Source organism: Pelodiscus sinensis, chromosome 20, assembly GCF_049634645.1.
Source record: "Pelodiscus sinensis isolate JC-2024 chromosome 20, ASM4963464v1, whole genome shotgun sequence".
In the NCBI taxonomy this organism is placed as follows: Eukaryota; Metazoa; Chordata; order Testudines; family Trionychidae; genus Pelodiscus; species Pelodiscus sinensis.
The window spans coordinates 10,981,904-10,995,989 of NC_134730.1; the positions used below are offsets into that span (position 1 = coordinate 10,981,904).

Below are 14,086 nucleotides of genomic sequence, written 5' to 3' on the forward strand. Positions count from 1 at the left end.
AACGTCGACAGAACTCAGCAGTTTTGTCAACGGCTGTAAACCTCATTTTATGAGGAATAATGCCTTCTGTCGACAGAGTTCTGTCGACGGAAGGCGTTATTGAATCTAAACTGTCCTTTGCGTCTACACTGCCATGTCGACAAAGCGGCTTGCTTTGTCGACAGAACTGGATGTAGTCTAGATGCTCTTTGTCGACAGTATCTGTCGACAAAACTTCTGTCGACAAAAGCTTGTAGTCTAGATGTACCCTATTAGTCATGATTCTATTCACTGGCTACTTTTTCCCATGTCCCCTGGCGATATAGACTGGCAAAGCTAGTATTGCATAGATCTTTGGCATGGAGGCTAAGACTAGAAGAATAATGGCCTAAAATGTCATTATTCCACAACTGGGCTAATAGCATAAAAACCAACAGCCCAAAGGTTTCAAGCCATTCATAAAATAGTTGTAACGGAATGTTCTGAGTAAATTGCAATGCCCTGGGAACAGCTGCATCTCTAGTCCAGGTCTTTGGAAGAACCAAGCGACTATGCCTCAAGACACGATCTCATGTTTTACAGTGAGCCCAACACACATGAAGACAAGATTTAATAACGCTGTGAATAAACATACAGTGCAACATAAGCAAAAAAGAGTGAGCTGCATAAATTATAGGCAATTATATGGCTTCTGCATTGGGAATTCTCTAGCTAGAGTTTATTGTACATGTCACCACAGACTCCACAATCCAAACAGGCAACTGAAGAGTAAAGTGTTGGCCAGTAGGACATCGCAGTGAATTCTGCTTCCCACATCTCCTTGGGAGGTTTTCTAGAGCAGCTGAAGTTTTATTTTATTCCCCACCCACAGATATTTTCTTTCCCTGCCTCATATTAATATTTTTCTTTATTTACTGCTGCTTTGGTAAACAGATGGTATTGCAGCAAGTCTGAAAGTAGATGTAGTCTCATGTCCTCCTCCCATAGCTCTTCCAAAGTCAAGTACCCTTGAAAAAGACTGTTATTAAAGAAAAACACCCTGACTCAATTCCCCCACGTCTTCAGTAGAATTACAGCAGGGATGAATTCAGGCCCCTTAACGTGACTGTGGTATTTAATCACTAAGAGAAGTAGGCTGTATGCTCTTTTCAGCTTCTTTATTTATGAACATTTTCAGTGACAGAACATATGCAATACAATAATCAAATAGACAATTTAGGTTTCCTTAGAGGAAAGCAGCCCCAAGATCAGACTCTCTCCTGTTCTCGTCCCGTAAAGGAGGAAAACCAATGACTACACTCAGTCTGTGGGGCACTGCAATTTTGTATTTCAGAATTCACTGTGGTAAATTCCTTCCTCAAGCGCACACACCCAACTCCCACTGATGTCAACAGACAGCGTCCATACTTGTCTTCAGTCTGCTCTATTTACTTGAACTGCTAAGATGGGGCCAACCAGTGTAATAAGTTGGTGAATAATTTTCTTCTTTCTAGAGACCTGGGTTCAGATCCTGACTCGGCTCTTACATAATGCAGATTTGGTCTTGTCCTCTGGGCAGATATATTTTTAAAGCTACCATTCAATTCAGCATGTTTCCTAGTCCCTTTTCCAGACAGGCTTGAGCACAGAAACAGTGGGAGTTTTTAAGGGTCTGGACTGAGGAGCACTGGCAGAGCGGCATGGTACCAGGACTGGCACAGCAGAGGGCATTTCAGATAAGGTCTGAGGTTTAACAAAACAGTAAGAGTGAGCAAGCTCAAACCACTGGGATTCCAGACTCACAGGAACTCAGTTCATCCTCCTTGATAGGACGGGACAGGGAAGAGTGATAAAAATGAGCTGCTGAAGGTCACGAACCTAAAACGCTTCAGGCAAATGCATGTTCGGAGACATCCAAAACCTGGAACAGGGACAGCGACCTGAGAATCAGACTGGAGTTTCTGGTGACAAAATGGCAAAAGATCAGTGAGGTGCAGAGAGGGATAGAGAGCAAGTGATGCATCTGGGCTCAGTTCAGCAACAGCTTCTCGCAACAAGGCTAGGAGGCACTGCTCTCCGCCTGCCCCTGTCTCTCTTGGAAATATCGCCGCTGTTCCTGTACTGCCTGTTCCAGCAAGGGCAGATTCATTCCTTCCACGCACGTCAGCACCCGAGCCTTTAGCACAGGCCCCTCACCTGAAAATATAAAAGAATGACTGCAGAGGAGATCTGTTAAGCAGCATCTTTTGCACAGACTGAATCCCCACTGTTCCACAGTAGGACTTGAAAGGGAAATTGAGAGACGGTAGAGACAATATGGTATTCAGCTGAACTTTGAAACTAGGTGGAGAGCAACTGAGGCAGAGAGTTCTGGGCGACTGTTCCAAAGCAGGAGCTGTGGTTTGGCCAGGAGTTCTGGATTCTGAAACCAGCCCTCTCACTGACTAGCTGTATGACTTTCCGGTCTTAGTCCTGCTCCACTGCCTCACCTGCAAAATGGGAATAATCCCCTGTGTGCTCAGACTGAAATCATTCCTGTTTAGACAGTGCTTTGAGACAGTCAGCTGGAAGGCAATCCAGAAAGGCATGGAAATCATGCACATAACAACTCTCAAACTAACTAAGAATAATTCCAATCACTGCTAATTATTCATTATTAAGTGTTGCCTGTGACAAAGCCTCTCAGCTTTACATAGCCAAGCCGAGATTTGCTTTTTACATTTTATAATGCAAATAAAATGATCCTCAGTGCACCATTGCAAATTATAGATAGTGCCCTTCAGTGCCAATTGAGCTTGTTGGATTGCTTTAAATCCTCACATTATACACCTTGGAATGGGGATGTATTTGTGATGCTCTGAAGAAGGGAAAAGAGATGCAAAGATTTATAAGCTGTGGCTCACGGTAAACAGTGAAATACAATGAGTTAAATGTGTTTGCAAATTACAAAATAAAGAAAAGGAAAAGCAAGTACAAGCTGGAAAGTTATTGAAAAGATTTTGGGGAAAATTCTTCTTAATTTCCCAAGGTACGTGTGCAGACACACATCCCTGCTACTTTAGCTGTGTGGAATAGGGATGTAAAATAGTAATCAAACAGTCGACTACCCGGTAAGCCTAGGCTTATTGGGGAGTTGAATCGACTACTCACATTTCCCACCTCTCCTTGCTGCCTCTGTATCAGAGGCAGCAAGGCGGAGGGAAACAGGAGCCAGACAGGGGAGGCAGAGGCACAGGGGGAACCCAGCACAAGCGGGGACTGAAAAAGTCCCTGTTCATGCTGGGTCCCAACTGCTGCACTTCTGCCTTTGAAATGTAGCAAGATGTGCCCACGGCTCTTGCTACATTTCAAAGGCAAAGGTGCAGCGTAGATAGCGAGCGTCCCCTCCCCCTTATCAATTAATTGAGTTGTCGATGGAAATTCCATCAACGACTCAATTAGCTGATTAATCGAAATTTAACATTCCTCGTGTGGTATTGCACCTCACTCACTGTGTTGGTTGCTCAATGTACAAACATCAGGTGCTATTTGTGGAGCTATGCTAATTCCAAATGATGACGATAAACAATATTGATTTCTTTCTATGGCACTTTCCCTCAGAGGATCTCCAAGCACTTTAAAGGTTAATCAGTCCTCGCAACAACAGGATTAGCTTAATAATTGACATCATTTTACAGGTTGGGGAAACTGAGGCATGGGAAAGGGGTATGGCTTTCCCAAGGTCACATGATGAGTCCATTGCAGAGTCAAGAATAGAACCCAGATCTCCTGACTCTGAGTCCTGTACTTTAAAAACAACCTTCTCCCTATACCATGGATTCATTGCAATTAATTTCAGCTAAATCGTTCATTTTAAAACACCCGTGTTTGGTTTTGCCATCCATACTTTAAATGGGCAAAATATTACTTTAAGATCAAATGTGTCATCCAACATTGCCACTTCCTAATACTTTGAAACACAAGCATGTGCTGAGCTGCACTTAGCAGACATAAGCTCTGAGTACCCCAGTTTCCCAGAAATTAACTGATTCACTGTATGGTGATATCAAAGAGCAGTGATCACAGAGCTCAGAGATAAGACTGTCTTATAGAGAAGAAAGGTCCTTTATCATGGCCACACAAGTAATATTTTTTGGCATTCCTGTAGCATTTTTCCTGTGCTAACCTCAAACTATTTTATAAAAGTGAATAAGGATATTATGCATAAGGAAAGTGAGGCAATGAGTACTGGGGTGATTTGGTCAAGGTCACATAGTAAGTCTGAGGCAGAGTTGGGAAACAGAACCTGCTCTAACCACAAGACATGCTGGGTCTCAGAATGAGTTTGAATGATGTTCTTTACCTAATGATCAGTTGCAATGGATGGAGAGGAAGAGCAGAGGGGGTCAGGGGACTAACTGGTGTATGGCTTTTAGCTTCCCTATGCCATCCCAGTTACGGAACAGAAAGTACCTCCTTTCCTGACAGGAGAAAACAAAGAACTACTCACCATCCCTCTGTTCAGTCTCTCCCAGAGCCACATATACGGACCCAAGCTGGGCTTGGAATGGTTCCACAAATTTGGTGCAAATGCGGACCTGGTGCTGGACTGAACTGTGCAGGGCTGTCAGGATGGCTTCAGACTGGACCATGTCATAACAGTGTAACCTGAAACACAATTGATTCACTGAACTTGGCGGCAGGGACCCTAACCAGTCAGTTGAAGACAAGGACACAAGGAAGAAAAAAGGAATTACAGACACGACAGACTGTTGAAAATTGTGTTGGCCTGAAAGAAACTGCTCTCACCTGCCATATGTTCTCAGCGTCTGTCCATCTGCAACTGATTCAGAGTTGATCTCCCAAGGAAAATAATAAACACCAGGATTGGGCAGCATCTTGCAGTGCTGCTACTGCAGGTTCTACAAGCAGACAAAAGACTGGGCAGGTATTTAAAGGGATGTTAGTCAACCTTCATGGGTGACAACATTAACCTAGAAAAAACCCAATGGATGTATTAAAGCCTTATGTAGAAAGATATTTTCTCTTGATTAAGAGGTTTAACACTAATTGCTAAGTACACTGTACCAAGTGCTATACAAACTTTAATTCTGTCAACAGTTCTGAGACGGTCAGTAACATACTTACCCCATTTCACAGATGGATACGGAGGAAGAATTGAAAGTGCAGAGAGAATAAGATATGACACACAGTGGGTCAGCAATAAAGATGGGATTAAAGGATTTGGGAGCTTCTCAATGCCAGCCCTATGAGCAAGTAGCTAGATTATGCTGCCTCTCCAAATATTCCTTGGGTCCTAAATATCCCTATACAGAGGTGATTGTGGTAATATGCGTACACAACACTATAGTAAAATCTCCATAGTAAATAAGGCCCCAAAACTGAGTTATTGTTATTTGATACTCAGGCAAGATTTAAAACCTTTTAGTAATGAGAGATCAGAGAGCTGACAGAATAAAAGCCCCCTGTCTAACAACTAGATGTATCCAATAGTCTGAAGAAACTGTGCTCCATCCAATAGTCTGCAGAAATGGCTCCATCCTTTCACAAAGGTGCACTGCTGGTGCAGCTAATGAGATTTTCACTCTTCCCTGAGAATGAACTGAAAATCAATCATATAGTCAATGCTGATGGTATATAATGTGCCACATACAAATGTGGGAGGGTTGATGGAATCTAATATGATAATGGGTATATAAAGGAAGTCAACTATAAATAATATAGCTTTGGGCAAAATACTGTAAGACAGGATTTGTCTCATGTGCAATTCTGTTAGAAAAGAAAGAGGTTACATTCCTATTGATTTATTTTAGTTAAAGTAATAAAGTGAAGCAGCAAAACTAATTAAGCTTATTCTATCAAGTTAGTGAAATTCACTTGTGCTAAAAAAGAAGACAGCAAATGTAAGGAACTGAGCCAAATTGTGATCCCCTGTCCTTATAATTATAAACACACTGCATGGAATAATCCAAAACATAACTGTTTGGTTAATAATGAACATGGTCAGCTCAGCCATACATGATAAGGTCCAACCACTCTTGTTAAAACTACTGGTGAACAATTTGTGAAGTGGTTTTGCACTATATAATGGACTGTTAAAACAAGCTTAAAAAGCATCAAAGACTATGGAAGGGCTTTATATAAATTATATCAACTTTAACAAGACCAGCCTGACTAGGTCACCTAGGTGCCAGGCTTTAAGGGATGCCAAATGAGATGGAAGTTACTTTTTTCCCTTTAAAATATATTAATATATAATTTTAGAGATTTGTAATCTGTCTGTGAGCCTGTCTGCCTGTGAGTCCACTTGTTCAAGAACTCCTAAACAGTAATAGCTAGGGCCACCAAAATTGGTACGTGGCTTCCTCTTATCCTAACTTAAAGCAAGATTAGGGTTTGGTTGTGCCAGGAAAACTGGATGTGCCTGGAATCCGATCGGTTTCCATAACATGGACAGGGAAGGGACTGACTGGAAGGAAGCGATACTGCACAGTGATCCCTGGAGGCAGCAGGCATGAGGGACAACTATACTGCAGAATGACCACTAGGAGCAGAGCAGCTGCACCAGGAAGGGAGTGGCCAGGTAGAGATGGGGTTCACCATCTTGCTGGCCACTAGCCCAGGTAAGTGACGCCCCAAATGCCTCCCCTCAGCCCTCAGGAGCGCTGCTGGGATCAGGCAGCACAGCTCCCCCCATCCCACAGGAGCCACAGCCCACTCTCCCCCCAGCACCACCAGGCCAACCAGCAGCCGGGTCCAGCCAGCCTGTGTGACCCTTCTCCAGGCAATATTGGGTAAATCTTCTAGTCTTTTATAAACAAAAGTATCAAATATTGTTTGTCAAACAATGCATCATTGTCATGTCAGAAGTTGAGTTATATTACTTATTTCACATTGTGAAGTATGGCCGTTTATGTAAATACAGTTGAAATGTGTCAAGGCATAGCTTCAAAAGAGCACCGCCTGGGTTTGCTGCTGGGGGCGGGGTCTAGCAGCTCAGTCATTCTCAGGAACTCAGTGCTGGCCTGTCATACAGTTGAGTCAGTGTTGCTCACTGCTTAGGGAAGGCCGATCAACAACTCACAACAGCTGTTCTGCTGTGTTGGGGGAGCCGTGATTGATGACCCAGACTTCATTCAGTATCAAGGAATAAAGATTTTCAAAGCTTCCCCAAAATCAGTTCCTTTGGAAGGAAGACAGTTGCAGCTTGAAATGCAGCAGTTTGTTGTGCTGCCAGAAACACTGTACAACTCAAAATGGTTAAAACTTTAAAGCGTCAGCTAATACAGTACATTAGGGTTAATGAAAAAGAGAAAAATAATCAATAAACTATTTATTGCTATTTTTACATTGTCCATTATGAATGCCAAATAAATAAAGGTAAAATTTTATTATAGAAGTTTCATTTTTCCCTAGACTGAATGTGGGAGGGAGGGGTGCCAAAGTCCATAGGTCAGTTAGGGTACCCTTGGGCCAGCCCTGAACTTTAAACTAGATTTCTGAGCCGCTAGCAGAGTGTTGATGGAGAAACTGCAACTTTAGCAAGCATAATTGCAAAACTGGACAAAGGAATGCACCGCAAAGGGAAAGTGACTTGCAAAGGTAAGTTGCTGAACGGATCCAATCAGATGGTGTTCACGATATGTCCTAAGATGGCTGTACCAATAGTTATGGCCTACATGGTCTCACACAAGCTGGTCTGACAAGATCTGTTTCACAAAGACTGAACAAATCTAGTTCTCACTGCAGGAACTCAAAAGCTCATATCCTGCTGTCTGATTGGATTGTGAGAGAATGACTCATTTTGAGTGACTATTTCAAAACTCAGGAAAAAGGATGGGTCACCACGGCTATGTCTACGTTGCAGCATGTGTGTAGCTATCCCACATCTTAACAGCAAGCCCATTATTTCGAAATATAACAGGCTCGCTATTCTGACGTCCCTGCAAACCTCATTCTACAAGGAGTAAGGGACGTTTCAGAACAGCAGGTTATTGCATAATTAAATTATGAAATAAGCTACACAATTTGCATAGCTCAAATTGCTATGGAACCAAGGTGTACCATTCAGCAAAAATAGGCCTGGCTCCTTCAACACACCACTTCCTAAAAATAAAAGCTAAGGACACCAAGAAGGGAAAAACCTAAGATCCTATGCCAGCCATGTGGAAGTCCTCTGAGTGATTTCAAGTGCCTAACTCAGTTAGTGATAGAAATGTAGCCGTGTTAGTCTGGTGTAGCTGAAACAAAATACAGGACTATGTAGCACTTTAAAGACTAACAATATGGTTTATTAGATGATGAGCTGAGGAAATATTTGATCTGAGGAAGTGGGTCTGGCCCACGAAAGCTCATCATCTAATAAACTGTCTTGTTAGTCTTTAAAGTGCTACATAGTCCTGTATTTTGTTTTAACTCAGTTAGGCATTTCTGTCTATATTTTCCAGGAATTCTAGTTGCTGACTAAGGTTATGGCTACACTACAGTTTTTGCAGAAAAATGGCCATTTTTCTTCAAAAACTTATGTAGCGTCCACACTTCAAGCACATTTTTGCACAAGAGAATCGAAAGAATAGAGGCATTTTTGCGCAATTGGTATTCCTCTTTCTACAAGGAAGAACGCCTTTTTGCAAAACAGTTCTTTCACAAAAAGGTGTGTGTGGATGGGGAAGAGGGGGTTTTTTTGCGCAAAAAGAGGAAAGAGGAAAAAGCACAGGTTCTCTGGTGGCCATTCTGTGCATACCAATCGGAGTTTACTTTCTAGAGAGCGTCCATGCAGTCTGGACACTCTCTTTCACAAAAGCGCATCGCTTTTTCGATGTGCTTTTGCAGTGTGGATGCATTCTTGCACAAGAAGTTTTTGAGGAAGATGTCTTCCAACAAAAGCTTCTTGTGCAAAAAGCCTGCAGTCTAGACGTAGCCTCACATACCAAGAAACAACTGTCCTTCACTCACCTGTGTTTGCAGCATTAACTGCTGCTGTAGACAATACCTAACAGATCAGCAAGGTGTGTAGGTTCTTCTTTTGTTTGTAATGTTTTCCTTGTGGTGCTTTTTACCTTAGGAACAAAGTAAACTTGCATGGGAAGCACTGTGTGGTACCTTATAACTGTAGCCATTATACCTGTTAAACAGCTTTGAAGAGAAAGATTGCTTGGGCCAGTTCAGGCAGCCTGGCTTTGCTGGGAATAACACTATGAAGGCAGGGAACTGTTCAGCTTGGACATGCCCCAATCAAGAGGGCAATGAGGGTGGATGATGAACACATGTGCATCTGCCCTGATCTGTGACAAGCAACACACAGACTTTCTCTTGGGTGATGACCCAAATCCATCAGTTGACCACATCCTGAAACAAAGTACTCATTAGCAAGAAAGCAAATGTGCTTGTATACATGTTTTAAAGATTGTCACAGGTGTGTGGGTGTCTGTTTTGTAACTGGTTCCAGTCAAGCTTGTTGCAGAGTAGTTTTAAAACTGAACAATTTACTGGTAACTAGAATTATAGAACATGGTGCCATACTTAATGGTACCACAGTGCCTTTCAAATTCTAGGTATATACAGACTAAGACCAAGTGTGAAAGCTTTTTAAAGTGCACTCAGTCTGTCACAAATATGGGAGATTATCTTAAGTAGGTGGGAGGGTTAGTCACATCCTACAGTTAAAATAATTAATTGGGAAATAGACTAAAAGGGTTGATCACAATAGATCTTTTGCGAAGAAGACCTTGGTGAATTGGCATGTAAGTAACTTACAAATTATTTTCAGATCTATCTGGAGATGACTTTCCTCTGAGCTAACAGCACTAGAGTTGATAACCAATTAGCATGAGTGAGAATCCTTAGGGATTCTGTCAAATCTAAACAGTCTGACCTTTCCAAATTAGTAATTAGCAATGTGGTTTTCTAGTGTGGTTCTGTAATTTCATTCTGAAATCTAAATGGCTATTCTAACTCATTTTCTAATATAAACAGAATATATATAGTATTACCCCTATTTATACCTGTTGTGAATTTGACCTACAAATGGAGAACGAGGAGGCAGAACTGGTAGGTATGTGGGCAGAGAATCCATGAAGAAAGGATAGGTGGCATGAGTTCAGGAAAACAGGAGAGAGTGTATAACGGGATCCAGGGGGTTGTGTTCAAACACACTGCACATACAATACCTCTCCTTCCTCCCGCAAAAACAAAAACAAAACTGGGGACCACCTCACGGTGACAGCTTCAGGAACATTAGCCATTTACCTTGTGAACTTTAATCGAGCGCCTCAGTATGAGCTCCACTCATACTAAGGGGAGCTTAGCTAGCTCACCAGACAACCAGCAGAGCTGTTTCCTTCCACAGGGTTCCCCTTAGCTCACAGCTGATGCCCCATTCATTCCCCACCCTTTTGCCTCTGATTTCAATTGCATGAGAAGAGGACCTCAGAGTCCATGAACAAGGATCTCAGGGTCTTTGTGGGGTTTTTCACCCTCCTTTAGGATCTCTGTGATCCTCCCTCATTCTCTTGGGACCTTTGAGGGAGAGGTCATACAATGCACTGCCCCTTACCTCTCTATCCCTGCCTCCCAGGTACGTTTGGTCACACACAGACACCAGGAACATGGAAACCAGAGAGCTCTGTTCAGCTAAACCTCCTCCCCCAGCCTTCCCATGTGACTAAGCCAGGTCCCGACCACATGACTAGAAAAAGCTCAGCCCCCTCCTTTCCTAGTAGGGTGGCAGCTGCAAAGCCCTGCTGAGGCGCTTATGTCAGTGAATGACTGGGTAATCCGGGTTCTCCCTCCCAGAATGTCTGTCTCCCTTCACTACTCGTTCTGCTTTGTGCCAAGGATGTGTCGCTGCCTCTGGCTTTAATAGTTATTGGCACCTTCCCACATATTTCTGAAAATTCTATTACACGGGTTCATTGGCCCAAGGGTAATTGCAGTTCCAAAGGTAGGGGATTAGATATTTGTCTAAGGAGAAATCCAAGCTAGTAATTTATATTTAGTACCTATCCAGTGTTATGGAGCTAATGGAATGCACTTCTTTTGTTTCACCAGATATATTTATTTGTGTCGATTTTAAAATTAATTTGTGAAACAGTCTTCGGGAAGAGGTACCATTTTGGGCGGCCAGCGCACGGTACTGGGAGCTGTCTGGATTCTTTGTCCAGCTCTGATGCTAACTGGCGGTGGACCAGTCCATGCTCCTTTTGAATGTTTATCTTATTTAGTTTGAAAATTGATTTAGTTAAATCAATGAAGTTTTTGGTGGGAACACTCTTAAATCAGTTGATCACATTATATTTGTTTTGTAACTGCATTGCAGTGCCTAGCATAACAACGCCCAGCCCTGTTTGCACATTTGTGCTGTAGCTGTAATAAAAGCCCCGTGCAAATTTATGTTTCTGTTTTGTTTTGCTGCTATGGCTCTCAAGTTGTGCATGGGAACTCCCGTACTCTACGCAACGGCAGCCGGACTGCACTGCCAAAGCCCTAAAATGTTAGAGCGCAGCTGGCAATGCAGAGAACCCTATAGCTGTCCTGTAATTAACAGGACTGCACTAATTGTACCACAAAGCCCTGCAAGTGATATCAAAGTTCAAAACTCGAAGACTGCGAGATGCCTTTTGGAGGTACACCCAGCATCTGCTCAGGATGTACCTTGCATTTCACCTGCTAGTGCTACCCAGTGCTGCTGTGGCAGCCAGTTCCTTCGAGATGTAGCTGGAGGGGCTGTTTCCCCTCCTTGTCATTTTGTGACACGCAGCCTTTAAACCTCTGCGATGACCCCCGGAGCGCAACGTCTTTCTAATACACGCGGGGGTCCCCTCACAGGGGCTGTGGTCCCAACCTAACTCCAATGCTAAGATGCCATGAAAGCGGTGCCCGAGCTAAAGCAATTGTTTTACATTCATGACCCTAGGACTTGCCAAGCCCAGAGGGGCTGGAGCCCAGCCTTTGCGCCCATTCAGCGCTGCCTAGCTTGCTGCTTGGCCAGAGAGAGCCCTCTCCACCCTTGCAGCTTGCACGACAGGGCACGGGGAGGGGGCGGCAGGAACCCCTCTCCTGCATCCCCGCTCAGCCCGCCCCACCGCACAGAGCTAGAGTCCCAGCGGCCCACCCGGGGGAGGCCCTTTGCGCATGCGTAAGTCTCGCGCCGAGTTGAGGGGTAGACGGGCAGAGGGGGCGGGAAGTAAAGTGGCGTGTCGGTGATGCGTGACTCAGCCGCGCGCCCTCGCTCTCGGTCGCCGCCCTCCTGGTCACGTGCCAGACCAGGGGGCGGGGCGGGGCGGGGACCGCGGCTCGCCGCCCGGCTGCAGCCGCTGGGAGTCGGTGTGTGAGAGCGGGCCGGGGTCAGGACTCGGGCAGGCGCCGCCATGAACCAGGATCTGCGCAAGGAACGTGCCTCGGCCTCCTTCAACCCCGAGCTCCTCACCCACCTCCTGGATGGAGGCGCCGAGCGCACCCGCCGCCGCAGGGAAATCGGTGAGAGCCTCAGCCCCCTCCCCCACTGGCTCGGGGGGGCCCCCCTCCTCGCACCGAGGAGCCCCACTTCCCCTCCCCCCACTGGCTCGGGGGGGCCCCCTCCTCGCACCGCGGAGCCCCACTTCCCCTCCCCCCACTGGCTCGGGGGCCCCTCCCCGCACCGAGGAGCCCCACTTCCCCTCCCCCCACTGGCTCGGGGGCCCCTCCTCGCACCGAGGAGCCCCACTTCCCCTCCCCTCACTGGCTCGGGGGGCCCCCCCTCCTCGCACCGCGGAGCCCCACTTCCCCTCCCCCACTGGCTCGGGGGGGACCCCCCCTCGCACCGAGGAGCCCCACTTCCCCTCCCCCCACTGGCTCGGGGGGGCCCCCTCGCACCGAGGAGCCCCACTTTCCCTCCCCCACTGGCTCTGGGACCCCCGTTCCTCGTGCCACGTAGCCCCATTACCCCTCCCCCCGGCTCTTGGGGGGGGGGGGCCTTCCTCGTGCGACGGAGCCCCCGATGGTCCTGGGCCCCCCTCCGCGCCTGAAGATGGCGTACCTCCCCCATAAGCTCTCAGGGTACTCCCTCCTCACATGACAATCCTTCCTTCCCCTCCCCCCGGGCTCTGGGGAAACCCCTGTTCTCAATTTGGGGGTTCTCCTTCCCCCTTGCCTACTGTGAGAGCCCCACTGGCTCGGTCCTATTCCGGTGTGTGTACCCCAGGCAGCTCAATTAGAGGGTGTCCCCACCAGATGAGTTGAATCACATTTGGGGAACCCTCACTCCTGTCCCTACATAAGGGAAGGAGCCCCTAGGCCTTCATATTGCTTTTTCTTGCCCACCCCTACTTTATACACCTAGAGGCCCCTTATGGAAAGGAGGATCTAGTAGTTAGGACACTACCTAAGACTTAGGAGACCTGGATTTGTTTCCTTGCAATGACACAGGCTTCCTTTGCGACCTTGAGCAAGATATTTAGCCTCTCTGTGCCTCAGTTTCCTGCTTGTAAAATGGACTAATGTAGCACTTCTCTACCTGACAGGGGTGTTACAAAACTAGATATGCCAAAAATTATGGTGCACAATAACACAATAGCAAGAATGATTTGTATACCTTAGTGCCTTGAAGTGCTAGACCAGTGACTTACTGACTAAAAGAGGCTTAAATGTACATTTAATGTGAAAATGATTTATTGCAAGATGTAATTGGAACTGAACTTTGTCACTTGCTTCAGATTTTTAGTACTGTATCTCAAGACTGGACATACTAATCCTTATAGTTTTACCCTTCCTCATGGGATGACTGGCTTGATTGCTTGACCCTTAATTCCTTTTCTGTTCTTCTGTTGTGCCCTCAGAAGCCTTAGTTCTGAATGATCCAGAATTCCAACATGAAGATTTAAATTTCCTCTCACGCAGCCAGCGATATGAGGTGGCCATCAGGAAGAGCGCCCTTATGGTGATGAGGCTAAGAGAGTATGGGATTGCAGATCCTGATGAAATCTACTGGTTTAAAAGGTACTGGACTCTGATGCAAAATAGATGCTAGAAGAAAATTCTTCTGCATTATCAATGAAATTACTTTTTTTCCTTTTAATCTTTTAAAGCGAACTAAGATCATGAGACACAGTCATTGAAGTCATGACTGCAGTGATCTTTGACTAAAGCCCTA

At 45.4% G+C, this 14,086-nt stretch overlaps 2 protein-coding genes across 10 annotated transcripts in view; one reads left to right on the forward strand and one right to left on the reverse strand.

Moving 5' to 3' along the window:
• Positions 1-1,121: 1,121 nt before the first annotated feature.
• TEN1 (TEN1 subunit of CST complex) lies at positions 1,122-10,629 on the reverse strand. 5 transcript variants are annotated; one of them, XM_025178142.2, is made up of 5 exons: positions 10,514-10,579; positions 8,914-9,017; positions 4,747-4,859; positions 4,448-4,605; positions 1,122-2,154 (listed from the first exon to the last, which is right to left on the reverse strand). In XM_025178142.2, the coding sequence occupies exons 3-5, from the start codon at positions 4,833-4,835 to the stop codon at positions 2,018-2,020; spliced, it is 384 nt and encodes a 127-aa protein (XP_025033927.1). In that variant the 5' UTR covers positions 4,836-4,859; positions 8,914-9,017; positions 10,514-10,579; the 3' UTR covers positions 1,122-2,017. The 5 variants fall into 5 exon arrangements, with proteins under 5 accessions (XP_025033927.1, XP_014435766.1, XP_006136515.1 ...); XM_014580280.3 differs by having other exon boundaries at positions 4,747-4,931; positions 10,514-10,570; XM_006136453.4 differs by lacking the exon at positions 8,914-9,017 and having other exon boundaries at positions 10,514-10,629.
• A 1,514-nt stretch (positions 10,630-12,143) lies between these two features.
• ACOX1 (acyl-CoA oxidase 1) overlaps positions 12,144-14,086 on the forward strand; it is a 46,461-nt gene continuing 44,518 nt past the window's right edge. The window contains exons 1-2 of one of the 5 annotated variants that reach the window (XM_075903628.1): positions 12,144-12,435; positions 13,773-13,932. In XM_075903628.1, coding sequence (XP_075759743.1) covers positions 12,327-12,435; positions 13,773-13,932 — 269 coding nt within the window. In that variant the 5' untranslated portion in view covers positions 12,144-12,326. The remainder of the gene's footprint in view (positions 12,436-13,772; positions 13,933-14,086) is intronic. The other 4 variants (XM_075903629.1, XM_075903627.1, XM_075903633.1 and 1 more) reach the window with 4 other exon arrangements.